This window comes from Drosophila simulans, chromosome 3R (assembly GCF_016746395.2).
Source record: "Drosophila simulans strain w501 chromosome 3R, Prin_Dsim_3.1, whole genome shotgun sequence".
Classification (NCBI taxonomy): domain Eukaryota; kingdom Metazoa; phylum Arthropoda; class Insecta; order Diptera; family Drosophilidae; genus Drosophila; species Drosophila simulans.
The window spans coordinates 527,334-550,711 of NC_052523.2; the positions used below are offsets into that span (position 1 = coordinate 527,334).

Sequence of the window (23,378 nt, forward strand, 5' to 3'; positions counted from 1 at the left end):
AAAAGTGGCTGCATAGTGCCAAACCAATGTATGGCCATTAGGCATCTAGTTATTCTAGTGTCTTTGAATAAACCCACTCAGTGCAAGGAACGGATACTTTATATTCCAAACAGGAACAATGGAAATTCCGACAAAATATGAATATCACTATTTAACGTTCGAAAACATACTAGAAGAACCGAAAGATTTCCACAAAGATAAGAACAACGAATGGCGATTAAATATCAAAATTTGGAGCAGTTTACAAATATGTAAAAGATATTGCAGTTAATTAAAACATGATTACTTGAACAACTTAAAAAAGACACGAATGAAATTTTTACTATTTCCCAGTTCCAAGCGAAGTCACTAAAGTTCAGATTTTCAAGTTATTCCTTACCTAGATGAACATAATTACATTCAAAACGGAGCAAAATATTTGATAAGTTCTATATTTTGAATAATTCAGTATACAATAGATGGATTAATCAAACAAGAAATCAACACATTGCAATTTTGAATTTTGAAATACACGAAAACTCACAAAAACTTTGAAATCAGTCACATAGCACCGAATATTCTGATTGCCTGGAATTTACCAGAAATGGTTATTAACCAATCTTGTATTAAATGTAATTCATTGTAATATCAGGACATAACATTATAAGAATTACAATTGTACAATCCAGAACTTAGCAGATTTTACGCAAATGATCTATTTCACTAATAATGTTACAGATAGGAGCCAATACAAACAAAACAATAGAGATAACAAGACATACCCGTTACTCAAAGTGAATGCGAACGCCGATATTTCATAATTTTTCTGGGATCTCAATAGATATTGGGGAATAAAATGAGAAAAATTTAAAAATTGCTCAATGTGTGGGCGTGACCGTTTCGGTTGCTTTAGGGCGTTAAAGTTGGGTGTGGCAAAAAGTTTTTTGACAAATCGATAGAAATTCACAAGACTAAAACAATTAAGAAAAAAATTCGAGAAATGGTTTAAATGTGGGTGTGGAAGGTTTGGGCGGTTGTAGGACGTTAAAGTGGGCCGATAAAAATTGGCAAGGCAAACGATGGAAATATAAACATTTCTCAAAAGTGTGGGTGTTGCAAATCGATAGAAATTTACAAGACTTATAAAATGATGATAATGTATACAAAAAGTGTGAGCGGTGTCAAAAATTTGTGGGCGTCATAGTGGGCGTGGCAACATGAGTGAACAAACTTGCGCTGCGCTTATGTCCCTAGAATATGTCTGATTATCTCAACATTCTAGCTTTAAGAGTTCATGAGATCTCGCCGTTCATACGGACAGCCGGACCGGGTCAAATCAACTCGGCTTTTGAATACATGGTCGGAAAAGCTTCCTTCTGCCTGTTATTTACTTTTCAACGAATCTTGTACACCCTTCTACTCTCCTAGTAACGGGTATAAAAAGTACATTGCTTTTTTTAATACGGGATATAATTAAATAATTTTACACTACTTACAAAAACTTAATAAGCTTGGTAAATGGGACAAAAACTAAATCAAACCGTCAAGATCTTTTAAGCATAAACTCCCAATAGACGGTACAGAATTTGTAACGAAGTTTTTCGTGAGAGAATCTACTGGACGAAGAAATGGTGCTTGGTAAAGTGTATTACAAGCAAGATCAAGTTACAGGAAATAGTAAAGGAGTAAAAGTTCAATAACCTCTTAGATCAGAAGCGAACATATCCTAAATTCTCAAAATAATATAAAGGAATTACGAAATCGTAGCTGCAGACATTAACTCAAAGCAAGGTAATAAAGCTAAAGAAACAGTCTACAGTATTGTAATATCCTACAATCCGGTAAAAATACATTTTAATTATGAACAAGATATGCCGCTACAATCTCGGCCCCGCAGATTTTCATATTCCTAACGTTGCATTATAAGACAAAAAACAGCGGACTATTGGCTTAAATCTATCAATCGAAACATCCGAGTCAGAACCTACCAAATCACTTTTTCTAAGTCAAATCGCTTGGGTATCGAATATAGGCGAAGGGCTGTAGTTAAAGCATTATAAGCCATCCCCTACCTTTATCGAGGATCAACCCGACACAATACAAAATGCAGGGTTTTCAGTTCCATCGACTTCATCTTTCTTTCACGTAGAAATTCGGAATTGTTGTAAATGTCCATCGTTCGTCACTCGCCAAAGGACAATTTCAGTTTCAGCGTGTACCTTTCCGTCAGTCAACTTTATGTAACCGATATCTTCTGGGATCTTACCAGCAAATGTGTGGGCTATAACCATACGTTGATGACATAATAACCCCTGCAGAAATAGAAGTAACTTGTAACGAACTGTATATTTCGTTCTGCTCGCTACGAAAGGCACCGACTAGCTCAGAGAGAAGACACAGTTTCCGACTTAAGAAGCATTATTGGAGATTTTACAGCGGATTCTTCCCGGTGATCGCCGGATCACTTGTCATAGTTACGTCTGTACAGTTTAATTTTGTCATCTTCCCGTATTTCAGTTCGTTTAATACACACTAGAATACACTCTAATTGTTTAAAATCCTGAAAGCTCCTTCTTTCTGGGTGTGCCAACCAAAGCATCATCGTTGTCATTGAACTGCTGATCAGAAAGAACCATCCGGAAAGCCTACCATACCGACTATACTATACCTACTACTAACATCTTAGAACGTCTTAACAGTTATTAGTTGAGTTGCTTTGGAAAGTCATATCACTCGACATTTGTTAAAAATTTCCGTAATGAACCTTGTTAGTGTTTTTAGATTCCGGATAGGATATCTAGATAGGATTCGTAGAGTAAAAGGGTATGTTCGATTCGTTGAAAAGTATGTAACAAAGGGAAGGATGCGTTTCCGACCATATAAAGTATTTGTATTCATGATTAGGATCAACAGCCTTGTCGATCTGGACATTATCATTATAAAATATATAAATAATATCAATTATATTAATATATTTTGACACTCCCACTCTAACGCCCACAAACAGCACAAAACTGCCACGCTCACAATTTTAAACAATTTACGGATATTTTTTTCAAAATTTAATTAGTCTTGTAAATTTCTATCGATTTGCCTTTTTGCCACGCCCATTCTAACGACAATGCATTGCAGTTCGCAATTTGTTCTGCCTGCATTGTTGCTACCTTACTGGTTGATGGATTTTCGAACTGATATTTTCTGCCACCCTTTTATGGGCGAGTTCTAAGACTTCTTCGTCTGAGGAGATGTTCCGGGTATTTCTGTACATTAGTCAGTGTAAAAAAAAATTGTTGGTGCCAAATTCAATCAAGAGTCTGTAGATAATTATGTTTTCCGCATCTATGGTTATTCACAACAAGAACTTAATATTAAATTAAATTTGCATTCAATAAAAGCTTTTGGTTCTCTTTTTTTTTGCTGTATTTATTTTTATTTATTTCTGAGATAAAAATTTTTATTCACGAACACTTCGCAACAATAATTTGGTATCAAACTAGTTTGGCATTTATTGAAAATTCAATACATTTTTTTTTAAAATTTCCATATGCTGTATTTATTTTATTTATTTAAGAGTTGCTCAAAGTAAAGTAGTTAGATCACTATGTAACTCCCCCTGGTACATGAGAACCATAGATATAGAAAGAGATCTTAATATTCCAGAGATGGGCGATGTATTGAGGACCCACGCGGAAAGTTATATGGGGCGACAAGGTTCCCACCCCAACACCCTGGCGAGAAGGCTTATCCATCACCCGAAAAAAGAAGATTCCACCCACATGATCTCCCATCGAGACTATTATAATTATTTGTTCTGGTCAAGCTGCCACATAGGTAGCAGGTTAATAAATTTTACAAAAAAAAAAAAAAAAAAAATTTATTTATTTCTTAGATATATTTTTCTGTATACATTTTTGTTTTATTGGCGTATAAAGACAAAATGCCTACTCAAATTTCTTATATTTTATCGTCGTGTGTTTTGCCGACGGCTTTTAGCCGTGCAGCAGACGGCGATCACCGGAGGAGTCAGCTGTAAAATACTACTCGGCCATGATTTGCATGCAGCAAAGTAAAAATAATTACGTTGGATTTGATGAAGACGAATGGATGCACTGCTCTCATATAAGGAATATATACAGCTGAAGCTTGACCAGTATGACTTCTTATGTCAGATACTAATATTAAGCATCCTTGCATGCCTTCAATAAAGTGTAATTTTAGATTTAGGAAGTCACATAAGAACTACGTTTTTGTACAATTTTGTAGCAAAATTGAGTTCGATTGTGAGTCCTGGAGATCTTTATTAAGATTGGGTATCTTTTATATAACATTTTTGAGCTGGTATTCCATATTACGACAAGAAGATATTTATCATTATCCCAAACATATAATTCCTAAGTGTGCATCCTTACAAAAGTCAGATATTCAACTGTCTGATTTAATGGGTTCCATGACAAAGATGTGCAAATAGATTTAACTTAAACAAATCAAATCCTGATGATGAGAAAACAACAAGTTGTCTATGAAATTCATAAGCCTGCTCGGTAAAACTTTAAACGCTGTGAATTCGTTCAAAAGGGAATAAATGATACATGGCAATTCAGTTGAAATGATTCCATTTAGTAAAGAAAATAAATGATATAGATATTACTGACCGTAATTGCCCGTTTTCAACGTATGCGTTCGTCGAAGCGGTTAAGACAAAGTCTGCCCCAGATGTAGTACAGGCAATGGAAACTGTTTTTAGAAAGAGTAAATGTAGTCAGATCAAGGAAAAGAATTTTTTATTCTACTTTAGGGAATTCAGAAACAATGTCATATAAATCATTACCGGTACTTACACACACCTAAAGGCTTCTATATATGAACGCTCAATTGAACTCTAAACAAGAGAGAATGCTATAGTCGATATCCCCGACTATCAGATACCCGTTACCAAAGACACTAGATTCTAGTGTGTTTGCCGTTAGACAGCTAGTGTGAATGCGAAATCGAAATTTCATTATTTTCTGAAATATCGATAGATATTAGTGAGAATATATAGAATGAGAAGAATTTAAAAATTGTTCAACAGTGTGGGCGTGACCGGTTTGACGGCTTTAGGGCTAGAGTAGGCGTGGCTAAAAGTTTTTGGCAAATCGATAGAAATTTACCAGACTAATTATATTATGAAAAAAAATGGCGAAAAATGGTTCAGAAAATGTGCGCGTTGCTATTTGGGCGGTATTAGGTCGTTAGAGAACCCTTTAGTCGAACTCTAAAATTGTATGTGGAAATATTTCAAATTTCTCCTAGATGAATACAATAATTCTTATCATCGAAATATTAAAATGAAGCCTGTGGATGTGTGTGCTGAAAATGAAAATGTAATTTTAAAATAAGTATATAATATATATAATTATATAATATAAAATATTCCAAAACATAAATTTCAGTAGATCTTTCGTAAATTGTTCATTAAATAAGTAAATACAAGGGAGTATTTATGAAGGGATATGAATTTAAATGGACTACAGAAATTTTTAAAGTTAACTCTACAGGGCCTACAATTATGTATGAACTAGAAGACTAGGAGTACCCTTTCCATGTTTTGCTTATTTATTGAATCTCCTCATACTTAAGAGACTAACATAAGTTTTCAAATCTTATTCTGAACTAACTAAATATCATTTTATGAAATGATTCGTGCTGTGTGGCCTAACAAATTTAACGCTGGGCTGGTTGGTCGTTCCGGTGCAGGCGGCTTTGGCTGCATACTCGAATAAGTTTTCTTGCAAGAGGATTTGAATGTGAGGCTAGTTTTTTATTGTATTTTACTTTCTTCTCGGAGTAATCCTATTCAAGGTTTGTTTTATGAAGACGAACTAATGACTGTGGGCTAGTGTGTTATAATTATCTTGTAAAATATATCTCTTATCATCCTATAGTTACGACAAATTATACCCGTTACCCGTAGATTAGAAGGGTATACTAGATTCGTTGAGGAGCCTGTAAAACCCGTAAGATTAAAGTTAAAGGTATACTAGATTCGTTGACAAGTATGTAAATTCAGAAGGAAGCGTTCCGACGTATAAAGTATATATATTCAGGATCAGCATCAATGGCCGAGTTGCCATTTCCATCTGTTCGACAGTCCTTCTGTCCGTATGAACGTAGAGATCTCAGAACTATAAAGCAGGAACAAAAGCGCAGAAAACTGCCATTTTTTAATCATTTTTCGATCATTTTTCACATTTTAATTGTAAATTCTATCGACTTGCAAAAAAACTTTTTGCCACTATAACGCCCTATAGGCCAACCAGTCACGCCCACACTTTCAAACAATTAAAATTTATTCTCATTTTATTCCCTAATATCTATCGATATCACGGAAAAATTGTGAAATTGGTTCCTCCACTAGCTGAGTATCGGGTATCTGATAGTCGGAACTCGACTATCGCATTCTCTCTGTTTTTTAGTTGAATGAATCAACTTCTTCCATACAAATTATGGAATCAAAATAATAATAAATAGAATGGTTCGCCAAGTACGCGAATATATTAGTAGTTGTGAGATCTGTAAAAACGATGGGTCAGGCAGCGGAATCGGAGCGTCCTTTCTAACGGATGTACGTTGACATATTAGGGCCTTTTACTTGACTAAGCAAGGACATGTTGGATTATTAATAGTAGATATTTTCTCAAAGTATCATTGGTTGTGCCCTTTGAATAAGTTTACTTCAAAAGCGTTGCAGGATTTTTTGCAGAATGAATGAGATTTATGTTTGGAGTTCCCGAATAATGGTGATAATGGCTCACAGGCTCAGAGCGTGTGAGCTTCACCCTTTTTTATTACATATGTGGTATGTCATATGAATTCGTCCGTTTATTCGCCGCAATCCAATGTGGCAGAACGCGTTAATAGGTCAATTATAGCAGCTATTCGAGCGTATTTGAAAACAGAACACACCGAATGGGATCACCACATACAGGCAATTAATTAAAAAATTAATTCTTGCAATGTTCCCCCGTGTTCGGATTTAATATGGTTGTTCACGGATCGCAGTTTCGGTCGTTAAAAAACTAATCAGTACTTAAAGAACCTGCATGGAATTTAAATAAATCGGACCAGTTAGCGGTATTTCGGGATAAACTGAGAAGTAATAAATAAAGAGTTGACGATCAGAATGCCGCCACTTCTAATCTGCGGTCTAGACCCGTTGAGTACAAAGTTAACCAGGATGTTTTTCGCCGGAATTTAGCGCAAAGTAAATTTCTGAAAAATATAAATGCGAAATTTTGTCCCCCCTTTCTTAAGTCTAGAGTGCGAAAAAGGTTGAGGAATTCCTGTTATATGTTGGAGGATTCCTGTTATGCTAGGATAACAAGTTGGAACGTATCATACGAAAGATATTCGTCAAATTATTTTCTGTCCAATTCGCGACGTTAAGAACTACTAATTAGACAGTGGTTGTAGGAGACCGTGGGAATCAAACGGATTTTGAAAGTAAAATGGCTTGGTTAAAATTTTAGTACTTTGTTAACAGACGGTAGGCGAATCCGCGAATGCGACAAAACGCAGCGAAATCACGATCAGCAAGAATTAGCTACGAAAAGAGTGCGATTCTTTGTGAAAGCTTAGGAAGTAATGCAAGTATGCTGGTCTATTGTCTACGATTGTGAACATTGCAAAAACACTGATCAAAGAGCGTTGCGCATTATTTCGCTTATAGTATTCATACGACAGGCTTGCGCCCAACTGGCGGATACCTTAACCGTATGACAGCAAAGCTCGAGCTACATTAATCTTAACCACGTTGCTAGGTAGTGGATACATCTGGAATTTTGGCAGCTGCCCAAAAGGGTCATTTAATAACGTTAACCAGAAGTCGGAATTCGAACAGGATCAGGAACACGCAGACTCCATAACGAGACCCAACCTTAGTTGTACCCGTTCTGAGCGTATGCACATGGAGTAGGTGTTGCTGAAGGTGTAGGTTTAAGTAAACATAAATTTATAACGTTTTGAACATTTGCCTAGTGTCCTTGAAATTATGGAGCAGTAACGGATAACAGTCTCCTTCACAATACAAAAGGGTAATCTAATCATGTTTGGGATCTCTAATATATATACAGTCGCACCGAAGGGCTCATAGGTAGGCTGGGTTAAGACGCGATTTCAACGAGCAACATCCACGTAGGAGCGGAAATAGGGGTCAATAGCAATTTCAGGTCTCTATTCGAACTTCACGACCCACGTAAAATAAATATATGGCAAGGATTTCCTATATTTATCGTGTATTAGCTCACGGAGACGGACATTTTCAACGAGTTTATTGGCAAGGTGATTTTTGAAGGAAATTCATCACAAAGGTCTTCCGTCCGAAAGAAGCGAGGATAATCAGGGAATAGCTCCGAGAAGTATGTTAAGTTCTTGCTTAAGAGAAACAGCAGCTTACTGCCAGTACTCTCCAAGATACTCGAAAGAGTATTTTTGTGCAGAGTATTGCCGGTGATTGAGGAGGCTGGTCTGATCCCTGATAACCAGTTTGGCTTAGGCGCCGCCACGGGACACCAGAGCAAGGCCACCGAGTAGCGCAATATATCCTGGACGCCTTTGAGAATAAGAAATACTGTCTAGCAGTAATGCTGGACATTAAGCAAGCCTTTGATCGTGTTTGGCACCCTGGCCTCCTCCTGAAGCTCAAAAACGGCCTGCCCCAGCCATATTTCTAGTTCTTGAAGTCGTTCTTGGAGGGCAGAAGGTTCGCCGACAGGTGTGGAGAGCGCGCTCAGGCGTCAAAGAAGCCCGTGCAGGAGTTCCCCAAGGAAGCGTTCTCGGTCCGCTCCTCTACAATGCGTATACGGCCGACCTGCCGGTGATACCGAGCCAGTACATTATGGCAGCCACTTACGCCCGATGATACTGCGTTCCTAACAACAGCAGATACCCCAGCAGAGGCCTCCCAGACTATGCAGGAGCAACTAGATCTACTGAACACGTGGCACAAGAGATGGAATATATCGGTAAACAGCGACAAGTCAACCGCCACCACCTTCGCAACTCGGCGCGGCACTTGCCCTCCAGTCAGTCTCAACGGGTCCCCAATCCCAGAGGTAGCCAATCCAAATTATCTTGGCTTTACACTGGACAGGAGACTTACATGGAGACCACACCTGCTAAAGAAGCGGAAACAGGCGGAGAACCGAGTCCGTGAATTCTACTGGCTGATGGGCAGACGATCTAAGCTAAGCTAACTAAGCTCCTTATCTACAAAGCGATCAAGGCCAATCTGGACGTATGGCTTTCAACTGTGGGGCACTGCATCGAAATGTAACATCAACATTATCCAGACCTTCGAAAACAAAACGCTCCGCACCGTCACCAACGCTCACCCTTTCCACGATAATGCCACTATCCACGAGGTCCTCAGCTTCCCCTGGGTGAAGGATGAGATTAAGAAAAGCAGCAGGCAGTACATGCAGAGGCTTCAAGACCACCCAAACAACCTGGCACAAAACCTGCTGGACTCCAGTCAACGCACCAGGAGGCTGCACCGATCCCACCCTTTGGACCCCTCTGGATTAGACACGCACATTAAAATTAAATTATATACATACATGATGATACATACAATATCGACAGTTATTGTAAAGTTTTCGCAACAAATTATGTAATCCATTAATTCTCTACCGTTAAGTTTAGTCCTCAAATTTAATGATTGTCCGCGAAGGACAATTTTAAATAACTACACCCAAAAAAAAAAAAAAGAGAGAAACAAGGAAATGCGAGGCACATCACATGTGTCTCCAAAGTTGTCATATTTACAAAAAACATTTTTAGGCGGCTGCGAGACCCGGTCTTTCGTTTTTGTCTCTGTGACGAAGTTATTTCCTTGATTTCACATTTTAATTGTCGTAGTGTTAAGACAATAACGAGAATGTTTTTGTATTGATTTTCGTGTTTTATAAAATCTTGTCTTTTTGGTTTGATATATTGTAAATAGTTTTTACAGGACTTGTGTTCAGAAGCAAATAACTGTTACTCGAAGCTGTTGTCAACGTTTATTTTTGTTTATGTCAATATTGAATTAATTTTATCCTGCCTTTGAAAAGGATTTACTAAATTCGCGTTACTTTTCATTTCCTTTTTAACATTATTTTTTAATTAATTTTTATTAATTTGATTTTTTTTATTAATTTGATCTATGTCATGTTATTTTTTTTTTTTTTTTTTTTTTGGTATACAAGAAACAAATATTGTTATTTTGGACATACTATAAAAACTTACGTGACTTTTCAATATTCATTATTTATCTCAGTTCTTTATTCTCAGTTTTTCGCAAATGGAATCTTTCTATATCAACTATACAATTTTTGATCGTAGTAATTTCAATAAAAATATTTTTCCATTTACCAGTTTGTAATTTTTACATTGATCAATAAAATAATAGTGTACTGAATATAAACGCGAATATTTTTAGCTTTCGGAGTCTTACGAAAGGCAAAGCCAATTTTTTCGTTCCGCTCTACATTGTTTACATTGCGACATTATGTGCACATGTAATCATTATATTATTATATACTAGAAAAACGTTCAGTCATATTACTATTAATTATTTTATAAAAAGTAAAAAAAAAAATTGGTCGTTTGGTGATTTGTACGCAATTCGTTTTCTTCTTATCTTCTATACCAAAGACGCAGCTCTCGCTTGTTGGCCCATGTTGCCACGCCCACTCTAACGCCCACAAACCGCCCAAAACTGCCACGCCCACACTTTTGAAAAATGTTTTGATATTTTTTCATTTTATTATCTTGTAAATTTATACAGATTTGCAAAAAATCTTTTTGCCAAGCCCACTCTAACGCCCTACAACCGCCCACTCTTACGTCTATAAGCCTACCTACCTAAACAACTTTAAATTTTTCAAATTTTATTCACCATTTGCATTTCTACTAGATTAGTAACGGGTATCTGAAAGTCGGAGAAGTTAACTATGGCTTCCAAATCGTCGAAAATACATTGTTTTGCCACGCTAACACCCAGTGAAAAGCTACCATCACCTTTGGCTTAGCATTCTGCTTTTCGTTCTGCAATTAAGAAGCCCCTTTTTGTCCTTCGCTTCGTTAAGTTGTACATATGCATCGTTTAACAATCATTACATAAAATTCGGCTTTTTATTATTAGATATTCTTTAAGTATCTTCCTTGAATATATTTAAGATTTCAAATCAGTTTACAATTAACAAGAATAGAAATATTTAATCTTAAAATATTAAAAATAAAGAGTATCCAATAATAAACGAAGTAAAATTATTATCAATTTTAGTGTGCTCTCCGTGACAGCTCAACGACGACTGACTCTACATTTATTCAGCACGTGTGTATATACTATTTACATTCGCGACTCTTATAATTAATTCTCACATTCTAATAATGCAATGGGGCTTATACTACTAACTTATATACAATTACTACTACTACTACTACTACTACTACAGCTCGGCCATCCTGATAATTAGGATCTCCCGGTCCTCGCCGCTCTACTTGTAATCATTACATTTGTTTCATTTTCGTTACTTATTTCAGTATTTGTTACATTTGTTTGGTTTTCTTTTTTACATTTACTTTAGACTTTTGTTTTTCTTTATCATTTTACTTATCTGTATTTTTATTATTTGACACCGAATTCTTTTCTCGAAGCCATGGTTTAATATTATGAGCCGCCCATATTCCATCGTTTGGTTTTTGTGTCAACTGAAAACATTCCACATCTTTGATACAATACCTATCATTATCTAGTACTTTGGCGATTCCATAGGGGCCTTTATATTTGGATATTAATATCCTAGACGCTCCAACTGTTGAATCAAAATGCTTGACCACAACGTAGTCTCCTAATTTGTATTTATTTGCTTTTAATCGTTTAGCGTCAACATATTTCTTGTTATAGTTCTGTACTTTTTCCTGCGAAACTTCTTCATTTTTTATAATTTTCTCTAAATTAATTTCTTTTCTTTCTATCCTTGACTCCAATACATTATCTTTTAAGCAAGCTAGCATTTTTCCTTTTTGATTCACTCCAAACAGCATTATACTTGGGTGTTCATTTATGCTTCTGAACTTTGTATTATTCATTGCATACTCTACTTCTTCCAAAACTTTGTGCCACTGTACGTTCTTTTCTACATCTACGAGCTTACTTATCATGGGTCCTAGGACTCTATTTTTTTCGCTCAACTTGTCCATTTGCTTGTGGTGAGCCTGTTGCCATTTTGACGTGCTTAATGTTTCTTGATTCCAAAAATTCTTCGAACATATCTGATGTAAAACATGTCCCTCTGTCTGGAACAGGTCGTGAAACAATACTCTCTAAAATTATCACTAAAGGCTTCCATTGCTTCTTTTGAGTTTGTGGATTTCGCTGGATACAATCTCACAAACTTTGTGCATCCATCAACAATTACTAATACATGTTTTTTGGTAGAATTCTTTTGATTTACCGGACAATAGTGATCTATATGTATGACTTCAAATGGTGTATTTCACTTTGGTACAATATTAATAGTTCCTTCTTGCTAACCATTTCTTCCCTGAATGCTATACATTTTAGGCAGTTCTTAACATGTTCATCTGCTTTACTTCTAACATTTGGAAACCAATAACTTTTACCGACCATTTCCGTAACTTTGTCTTTCCCTACATGGCCTAACTCATTGTGGTATTTATACAATACGTGTTCTTCCATAGCTTCCGGACATGGAACAATAAGTTATCTTTTACTTTTTTGTAAATCACACCATTTCGCATTTCATATAATTCGCTTTCTTCTTTACATAGCATTTCTTTAATCTTTCTCAACTTCTCGTCTCTGTTTTGGCATATAACTAAATTTTCCTCGAACGTATTTTCCTCTATTACCAAAATCGCATTACATCTACTAATAGCATCAACGTGCTTAATTCTAGTTCCTGATCTATGTTCTAGTTTATATTAATAATTCTGTAATTCCAAGGCCCATCTTGCTATTCTTGGGTTCAACTCTTTTTTGTTCAACGTCATTGTGAGGGAATTACAGTCTGTTACTATTTTGAACTCAACTTCTTGAAGGTACACTCTAAATCTTTTTAATGCATATATTACTGCCTGTGTTTCCAGTTCAAAACTATGATACCTTGATTCTGTATCCGTTGTCCTTTTTGAGAAGTAAAAAATTGGATGTAGCTTACCATCTGCTTTCCTTTGCAAAAGGATTGATCCGAAACCCATCGAACTAGCATCGCAATGCAATTCTGTGGGCGTTTTTAACAGCACATCCCCAAAAAACTTTGAACATCATGAACTTTTTGTGGCACGGGAAAAGTTTCAGTTGCTTTCACACCGTCGTCATCTGCTTTAATACACTTTTCTGATATTAATATATCCTAAATATATCAACTCACATTGGAAAAACATTCATTTATCGATTCGCAGCTCTAATTTGTTTTTAACTAATCGCTCATATACTATGATAATCGCTACCATTATGTCATCGAGATAATCACTATAATCACTAACTATCACTTTCTCTTCCCTAATCATGTCGTCAAATACTTTGTTGACGAACCTTTAAAAAACAGACGGAGCATTTGTCGGCCCAAAAGTCATTCTTGTGAACTCATACTTTCCTAGTGGCGTGGTAAATGATGTATACTTATAGATTCTTCGTCCATATAAACATGGAAGTATCAATTTTTCAGGTCTAACTTCGAGAACACAACTTTGTTTTCTAGGGTATCTAATGAATGAAAATAATGGCATCGGGTATCTAACTTTCACCGTGATCCTATTTAGTTTCCTATCTATGCGCATCCGAATGCCACCCAATTTCTTTTTTACCAATACAATTGGCGAGCAATACTCAGACTCACTTTGTCGTATAATACCATCTTTTAAATAATCATCAAGGATTTCTTGTAATTTTTCATTCTCTACATATGCCTGGCGCCTTGGCGAAAAAACTAAAGGGCTCGTCTTCTTCTAACCTTGGCTTCATTTCACATTTTATATTCGGTTCACTCGGTCTTTTTTGGTTTAATGTAATATTCTGCAATAACATTTATAAATTCGCATCTTCGTTTAAAATTTAATTGTGAACCTATCTCATATACCTTTTCATTATCATAGTAATCTATTAATAATAGTTGTTTTTTAAAATTATTTTGTTCGTCTGCGTTTGTCTCATAATGACTTTTAAATTCTTTATTTTTATTTTGATTTTCTTCAACTATCGAATCTTTTTTAATTTCAGATATTTTTTCATGTTCATTTTCAATTACAATTTTTACCTTTACTCTTGTTAAAAAATCCCTTCCCAATAACATAGCATATCCCATAGATTTATCATCCACGACATATAGTAACATAGGAGTATCTTTATTTGAGAACTTAACTGAACATTTTACGCTTCCATGTATTTATAATTTACTTAAATTTAATCCAACGTAACTTAAAGAGGTATTTCCATTTTATTTGACTTGGTATAAAACGTTTTTTAATAATACTTATCGGGCTGCCAGAATCTATGAGACATTCTATGAAAATGGGGTTCAGCATATTATTCTTTGTACAAAATGTTAATTCAATATAACTTACATAATCGTTGTCTCCGTCCTTCGATTTCTTGTATTGGTCGGACTTTTTAGCCACATGTCCTTGCAAGCCACATGCGTAACAAGCCCCATATTGTCTCTTAGGCTTGCGGCACTCTCTGGCCAGGTGGTCCGACTGTGGCAATTGTAGCACTCTGCATTAGCTCGTGGCTTCTAATAATCTCCTGCTCTACGGTCTTTGGTAACTTGGGCTTACGAACGTAGCCCAACTCAACATTTCGGAATGCATCCAAAAGCTACAATCCGTCTGGAACGAACGCGACTTAGCCAGATTGCGTAGATTGACATCGTGTCGTCAATGACATATTCCAAAAATTCATCTTCTGCCAGTTCTAAATTATCTGCCAGCTGCCACTTCTCATTGGTAGTACTTGGAGAACTCCTCACCTTTGATCTAGACGCAGTTCTGTAGCTTCTGCCACACTTTGACTCTTTGGACATTACGAACCTTTTCTCCAGGTGGCTTAACATTTTATCCGCTGTCTCCATGGTAGCGCTTGTGCTTGAATACAGCCATATTTCAGCATCGCTCTTAACTTGTGAGTGAATCAGCGCACGCATCATATTGTCACCGACCTTAAAATTTTTCTGGACCTTCAAAAGTTGAGATAGCCAAACATTGAAATTGTTTCCGCCATTAACGATCTCCTTTAAAATTTCGAAAGAGTCTGTGTCGATTGATTTTTTGATTGGTCGATCTCATTTTGCAGCTTCAATATTTTCAACTCATTTTCCAGTCTTTGAACATCGCCGCCTTGCGTAGTTACTTTGTTGCGCATCATTTGGTTTTCAAAACATTGTTCCTGCTTATTGTTGCCAGCCATTTGCATCTCAGGATCATTGTTGCTAGCCATCGGGATCGCGAATCATTTGTTGGACTCATTGTTGCTGGCGCTCACCATCTGCCTTTCAGAACATTGCTTGATCTCATTTTTGTCGTTGACATTCATTTCACAAGATAGCTTTTTTTTTTCGCGAACCTTCTGTTTCTTGCATTCCTTTGTATGTATGTGCAAACGTCGCCGTCGTTGTCGCTGCCTCTTGCTGTCTCGTTTTCGCTACTTTGTTCTTGTCCGTTGTAGTTGTTTTCATCCCTGTCCATTTTACTGGTTTGTTCTGTGGCGTTGATTTTTTTCATTGCTGTTTTATTTTTTCAATACGCGGCCATACTCAAATTTAATATATTCAAGTCTTTTAATCAATTCGATTTTTGTGCCGCTACTTTTAAGTTTTTTTTGCACGCACAGAGCTTTTAGTTCATTTAATGTATAATTGCGAGGATTACAATTCATTAATGCCGATTTTTTTTTCTGGGGGTGGGGGGTTAGATATTTCCTTATCCTCTTCCATGAGAATCAAACCAATAATTTCGATGCCATTGGCTGCACAAATCACAAGCCACTAATGATTCCATTTTTAACTGTTTATAATTATTTTAATTTATGTATGTTTTATTTGAAGTTATATGTTTTTAGTTCGTTATTAAAATATTTCACAGTAAATGGTTTGAGTACTCACAACAAATTGGAACGGTTGTCGTGATACCCCGATCAAGATCGAACGAAATTATATTATATATATTATATTATAAGAGCAACATAAGGGGATCAATTTCTATTACACAGCGAGTTTGACATCTACAGGGGGTGTATACTCTTGGAATCCACCTGATTGGTTCTCGAATTAAGGAGCCTTCACAGACTGCAGACCGCAATGGTGAAGTCAGAAAAGGAGGATGAGCTATGGTTTGGATGCAGGTAAATAGCCGCGTGACTTTCTCGATAATATGTTCAAAGAATCATAAAAATTTGGTTTTATGGGGTCTACTAGCGTAATGAAAATGAGGCCAGATAAAAGTACATTTCTCGTTAGGAAATTGTTTCGGATTACCGCAGTCAGGGCTAAGGAAATTGATACTTGATACTTTATAAGTAAGATTGTAACTTTATTATTACTTGTTACTTTATAAGGCATAAATTCAAAACTCGTGTAGCCTTAAGATGAAAGTCGCTATGACTTAAGATTGTTGAGCCTTTCTTCTCGACGGTTCCATAGCTTTGAGTTGAAAGTAGCTGTAATGTACTTTATATTCACATACATAGATTCGGCTATTACTATTTCTAAGCTTTATTTAAATAGTAATAACGTTAAGGCAATGCAAAACAATCATTTTCGCATGGTGCCAATTGATAAAAAATAATATAGATTTAAAGTCAACGAACTTCTAAGGTGAAGGGCATATTTTGTCAAATTTACAATGCATGAGCATACGTGTGCACACATACAGTTGTCTGATATCACTGTATGCGTAGAAAAGAGCTGTTTGCTGTAGCGCTCTCCGCTCTCTCGCTCCTTGAACAAAAACTCGAGAGAGCCTAGAGCCACCTCTAGAGCCACGGCCAAAAATCGCGTGCCTAAAAAATCGTATGGCGTTACACTATTTTAGTGTCTTTGGCTAAACTAAAGATAATAATTGGTGGCGTGGCAGTTTGCGGCGGATTAAGGACGTTAGTAGAATGGGCGTGGCAAAAAGGCAAATCGATTAGAAATTTACAAGACTAATTAAATTTTGAAAAAAATATCCGTAAATTGTTTAAAATTGTGAGCGTGGCAGTTTTGTGCTGTTTGTGGCGCGTTAGAGTGGAGTGTCAAAATATATTATATATAATTGATATTATTTATATATTTATAATGATAATGTCCAGATCGACAAGGCTGTTGATCCTAATCATGAATACAAATACTTTATATGGTCCGGAAAACGCATCCTTCCCTTTGTTACATACTTTTCAACGAATCGAACATACCCTTTTACTCTACGAAAGGAAAACCTAACCGGAATCTAAAAAACACTACAAGGTTCATTACGGAAATTTTAACAAATGTCGAGTGATATGACTTTCCAAAGCGGACAGTGATGTTTTGTAGTTTTGTAGCGCGAACTTGCATTTCCGTTAACGCTATAAAACTTTCCGTAGTACATCTTTAGAGAGGGGACCCACATGGTTAATCGAAAATAATTTTTTTTAATTCTGATTCTCGACCTGAGCGGTCGCTTGGCATTGCTGGTGTTAAATAACCATGGGGTTTAGAAAATATGCAAATATTATTGAAGCCTTTTTTAGAAATATCACTGCAATTCCTAAAATTAATACTTGTAAATATGGCAACTTTTAGCTCTGCGGCACCTCAGCTGTGCTAATTATTTTTCGTTATCTAAGTTCCTCTTTCTTGCGCTCTTTCTAATACTCTCAAAATCTCGTCCGCTAAAACCAATAAAAACATATCGTTCGCTACAAAAATCTCGTCTTTTAATGTATCTAAAAAGCTAATAATAATAATATCAGTTTTACCGCAAAATATAATGAAAGCTATTGATGTTATTATACACATAACTTGTAGAGTAAGGAAGCGTTTCTGACTATATAAAGTATATATATTATTGATCAGGATCAATAGCCGAGTCGATCTGGCCATGTCCGTATGACCGTCATGAACGTCAAGATCTCAGGAACTATTATAGCTAGAAGGTTGAGATTCAGCATACAGATTCTAGAGACATAGACGCACCGCAAGTTTGTTGACCTGTGTTGCCACTGGATATTTTTTTCATAATTTAATTTAATTTCAAAGTAGTGTTAACTTTTTGCCAAGCCTACAAAAGCATATATGCGAGGAAATAAATATTAAATAAAATAATTATATTTAATAGTAAGATCCAATCATAAGTTAAAATATTTAGAATTGATTGCTTTCAGAGCAGCAGAGAGTCAAGATTAAAGACAATATGATGATGTCAATTATTGTCAGAATATATTACTCTTTAAGATGATTTAAATTTAGAGGTACGTAGTTTATAGTGAATCTACTTGGAACAAATGTGTTTAGCCGACTAACCAAATCGGGACTATCAACTTCACCACGAATAAGCTAACAAATCCATCGTTCTACGGTTAGCTAGGGAAGGTAAATTAATTAAAAGTGTACAACTGGAGGGAGTTGATATAAGGGTTGCATCCCAACGCAGGCTCCGCTAGGCGAACAGTAAGAAGTTTTTTGGACCTATTCAATGCTGTCCGAGTGAACAACGTATTGTGGACTGCAAATAGGTGTTCCATACTCAAAAATCGGACAGACTATCGAAATGAATAATGTTGCGGTCATTTAGTTTAGTGTCTGGGACAACACGAACTCGTCCTCGCGATTAGGAATATAAATAATGTCGAGCTTGAACATTAATTACCACCCCCAATGCATATAAATATTGGGTATATATATCTTTACTTAAAACTAAGTGTCGTACCTGTAAGGACCAATCTCCAGTTTGCTTATTGTAAATGGAAGTAAAACGCTGATCCGAAGTGTAAGTGCTTTCAGATACAGTAAGCAGATGCAAATCCCTATGCCGTATCCATGACACCTATTAAAAAGAAAATTTTGTATGAGGGCGTTTATTATTTATTTACAATTGGTTGCGACAAAAAATAAATTATCTCTTAGTCTACAGCATACAAGCATACCTTTAGATAGTGAAAGTGCGAGGGAGAAATCGTAAAATCTATCTGATATATCGATGCAAATTTTTGACCAAATAATATTCAAATATATTCAGGTATTTTTTAAAGATGTAGTCGTTTTGTGGTTAGCGCCCACCAATGACTATGACAGCGCTCAGAAGTTCAGAAACCAACTTCCTAAAAAGTTTACCTTATACAGGAACCATTTCTGCACACAATGCTATTAAAAAAGACATGCGTAAGGACAAATGCAAGAGAATAACGACGAAGACGAATGATGAACGACGATTATGATGGGAAAGCCACATTGGGTTCATAAACAAGAATAACGACGATCAAAGAGATTGATTGTTCAAATGCATGGTCGTGACCATTTGGGCGTTTTGTAGATGAAAGGAGGGGCATGGTCATAGTGTTTTTGGTATACCGATAAAATTGGCAAGACAAACAATAAAAAGAAGAAAAATCGAAACATTTATTAAAAGTGTGGGCGTTGCAGTTTTGGGCGGTTATACAACAAAACGGGCGATCAAAATTTAGAAAACTAATAAATAAATGAAAAAATATCAAAACATTTTTCAAAAGTGTGGGCGTGTGGCAGTTCTTCGCAGCTTGTGGGCGTTACCAAAAATGGTAAAATGGGCGTGGCCAAAATGTTTTTGGTATACCGATAGAAATTGGCAGGAAAATAATATATTAAAAAATATATCAAATCATTTTACAAAAGTTGTCTTCGCAGTTTAGGGCGGTTTGTGGGTGTTGTTACTCGTAGAGTAAAAGAGTATACTAGATTCGCTGAAAAGTATGCAACTTTTAAATTTTTGATCATTTTATTCCCCAATATTATTCTTCTCATAATTAACTACTCAGATAGGGCGGTCCATGGGCCAACAAATGGGATGAGCTGGGAAGAGCTCTTCGGGAAAGAAAGCGCCATTCCATTGTCCCAGTCAACTCCTGCAGACACACGGTTTGCAACACGTTGAATCTTGAGAGCTCCTCCATAAGCACAGTCTTCATAAGCTTCAATGCTGTCATGGCAAAAACCATGAATCTCTAGTTCAGAGCATGGAGACAGGGCGAATCGTGGGAATGAGGCATATCGAATTTGTACAAACCTACAGCATATATCTTGCCACTCTGAATCTTGCGCCAAAGAGGTGATTAATGCGCTAACCAAGCCAGGAGGATCGTAAAACCGAGTGATTGCAGATAAAACTGAATGCCTGCAAGACCTTGAAGTTGATTGAAGGGTTGAAAATAAGAACAACATCTGATCAGACACCGGATCTCAGGCGAGTCCTAGCGTTTTTGTAAAATCGCATCCATCAAACTTCAAGATGGACAAGACTGCGGAGGTCTGCTGATATCAAAAAATCAACAATAAAAGTCACGGCGAAGAATCTCAGCACCCACTGTAATTGTCGCCTCCTCAACCATAGACATAGGTAGTAAACAGGCTTCGTGCCATAAGTAACAGTATCCCTCTTAAACACGCACGGATAATCTCTCCACAAAATACACTGGAAGAATCTATCAAGGATGCCCAGAAGCATCACATGTCGGAGGGTTAAGTTTTGTGGCGAAAAGACTGACCTACGCATAGCTTTCGAAGGCGAAGTCCATAGTCACCAAAGTCCTGCACCGCTCCAGCTCCAAAAATGCTGCAATGGATTCCCAACTTACAATTACGTTTTTGAAGGCTGGGTTCTCCAAGTGCTCCTCCCATTTTCAGCTTTTGGACAAGTACTTGGACAATAACGCATCGAGCAATTTGTTCCGTTGTGACAATCCGTTTAGAGCGCGAACATTACAGTTGAATTTATTCGACAGCTCACGAAGCATTGAAACAGAACCACTCAGGACTGACTGCCCTTAGTCCCGAATCTCAGTGACATGCGCCTGAAAAACTAAACGCCCATTAGCATAACAATTCCAAAGCGACAGCATAGTTGCTAAGCGCAAAGAAGAATTAGCGCTAACTTTGTTAATTGGCTATGAATGCGCAGAAATATAACTTTTATGTGTGTTTTGCTGTTCACTTCCTGAATATTGAAGTCCCTAAATATGAATATTGCAAACACAATTTGTTGTTTAACAACGCATTCAGTAGCAACAGCGAATTAATAAAGGTTTAACCTAACATAAATCATAAGTGATCCTGAATACGTAAATGAAAATTTTACAACTCAAACCAAAACGAGAGAGAATGAAATAGTCGATTTCCCCGATACCTGTTACTGAGCTAATGGCAACTCGAAACTTCATATATTATCTGGCTTTTAAAAAATTGTTTATACGTGTGGGCGTGAAAGGTTCGGTTTTTTTTTTTTTTTTTTTTTTTTTTGCATCACGTTTTGCATACATTTACATCAATTCAAAAATCAAAATATATGCAACCATGCAACCAACCATGTTGCCATATTTTTGTTGGCGTTAGCCGATTAAAGACGATTGCAGAGGTTAACGCTGCGAGAGTGTATGCGAAGATTATGATCGCAGTGTATCTAGTGATGCGAACGATCGAGGATATGTATACACGTGGATCCTTGCTATTCAACTGGGAGTAGCATTATCGCAATTGGCTAATTTGTGAGTTTTCGATCCTCCCATTAACGTATATGTTGGAATCCACTTGCATGTGTGTTTTTTTCTTTCCAAGTTGAGGTTTTACATGTGTAAATGTTCATAAATGTTCGGTCGAGCCCGAATAAATTCAGTCTGGCTATACGATTGCCAGCTATGCTTTGAAAATATAATTTAAAGCTATTAATTTTAGTGCTCCTGTTGGCTGGATTGGGTTGTGTTTATGACATATGTAGATGCCGATGAGTGAGTGAGGTTTATATGGGAATTCAATGAGTAGTGCCAACACCGAAGAGATTGACGAGCTTTTGATGTAGACAGCAGAGGACTGCGCCAAAGGTGGTGCCGGTCCAACGATGCAATGTTTGTTAGACGAAGGTGGCGAAAGATAAAATGAAGACAAATTAAACAGAGAGAAAGAGAGCTTTCTTAACAAAGAAAGCGTTGCGCGGAAGGGCATCAATTTAAAAGTGCATGTGTCAGAAGGCACAGCTTAATTTTTGTTTTGTAGCGACGGTGCTCCAAAAAGCATGAAACGAGAATAAAGCTGTTCTCTTCCATCTAATGCCATCTGATTAGGGAATTCTAAAAAACGGTAACGATCAAAAAAAACCGCAAAAATAAATTTACACAAGAAGAGTACAATTGCATACCACAAGGACATCAAGATACAACAACTACTACCCGACAAAGACTACATCAGCAGCATTAAGATTTTAATAATTATTGTAATTATAATATTTAATATAATAAATTTTATTTATTATATTAAGGTAGTTAACCTTATAAATTAAGTCCCATAACTTTAATCAAACGATTGCTCTATCTTAATGACAGGTCGCTATTGCGGTGGCTAGAGGGAGTTCGTGAAACTTTCTTTATAAAATTGAAGTTGTTAATCTTGACTACTATAAAAGGTAGCTTTATAAACAACTGCTGCTCAATTATATATATATAATCAATATAATAATATAGAGGCAAATAGAAGTACAAATTTAAAATATATAATTATTAATACAATATTAGATATACCCTAAGCAGTTCAAGAAATATTTAATAGAAACTTTAGAAGACATAAAAGAAATTAAATTTAAGTTTTATATAAGGACTAAAACTAATAATTCCTAATGGAAAGACTAGTTTGCATAAAAGCAATTGCGCTTGATGTCCCTGATGATATTCAATATAAACCAATACTCTACACGTTTTTATACCCATTACTCGTTGAGTAAATTATTTTCATTTCCATTTCTATCGGTATATAAAAAACATTCTTGCTCCTGGACACACTTTTTTTATTATTATTATTTTATTATCAGGAACTTTTTCAATCTTGTCGTGCTCTTCTCGACTTGGGCTCTCAACTGCATCCCATAACATCCCGATACGCAAATCAGCTTCAACTTAAGAAGTCGAAGTCATGTCCTTCTGTTACCGGAATAAGCGGTTCTAGTTTGCGGACTGGTTTGTCAGTAGTAATTTCAATTAGATCTCGAGAGTCTGAATACTTGACCGACATTATAGAATGCCAGCCTAGCTTCAAAATTGCCGTTTGCACCATTGCAATGCATTGATTGGCGCCGATATCCTGTACGAACTACTGGAAGTCGGTCAGAGCAAGCTCCATCAGGGCCATAATTTAAAAGAAGCAATATGATTGGTTGTTTCA

General features: G+C 36.3%; 1 protein-coding gene across 9 annotated transcripts in view; it reads right to left on the minus strand.

Annotated features, from left to right (window-relative positions):
• LOC120284921 (neurotrimin-like) overlaps window positions 1-23,378 on the minus strand; it is an 85,873-nt gene that overhangs the window by 57,237 nt on the left and 5,258 nt on the right. For 8 of the 9 annotated variants that reach the window (XM_039294421.2, XM_039294423.2, XM_039294422.2 and 5 more), the window contains exon 3: window positions 18,910-19,026. In XM_039294421.2, coding sequence (XP_039150355.1) covers window positions 18,910-19,026 — 117 coding nt within the window. Of the gene's footprint in view, window positions 1-4,631; window positions 4,714-18,909; window positions 19,033-23,378 lie in introns of those variants that run through there. The other variant, XM_039294428.2, reaches the window with a different exon arrangement.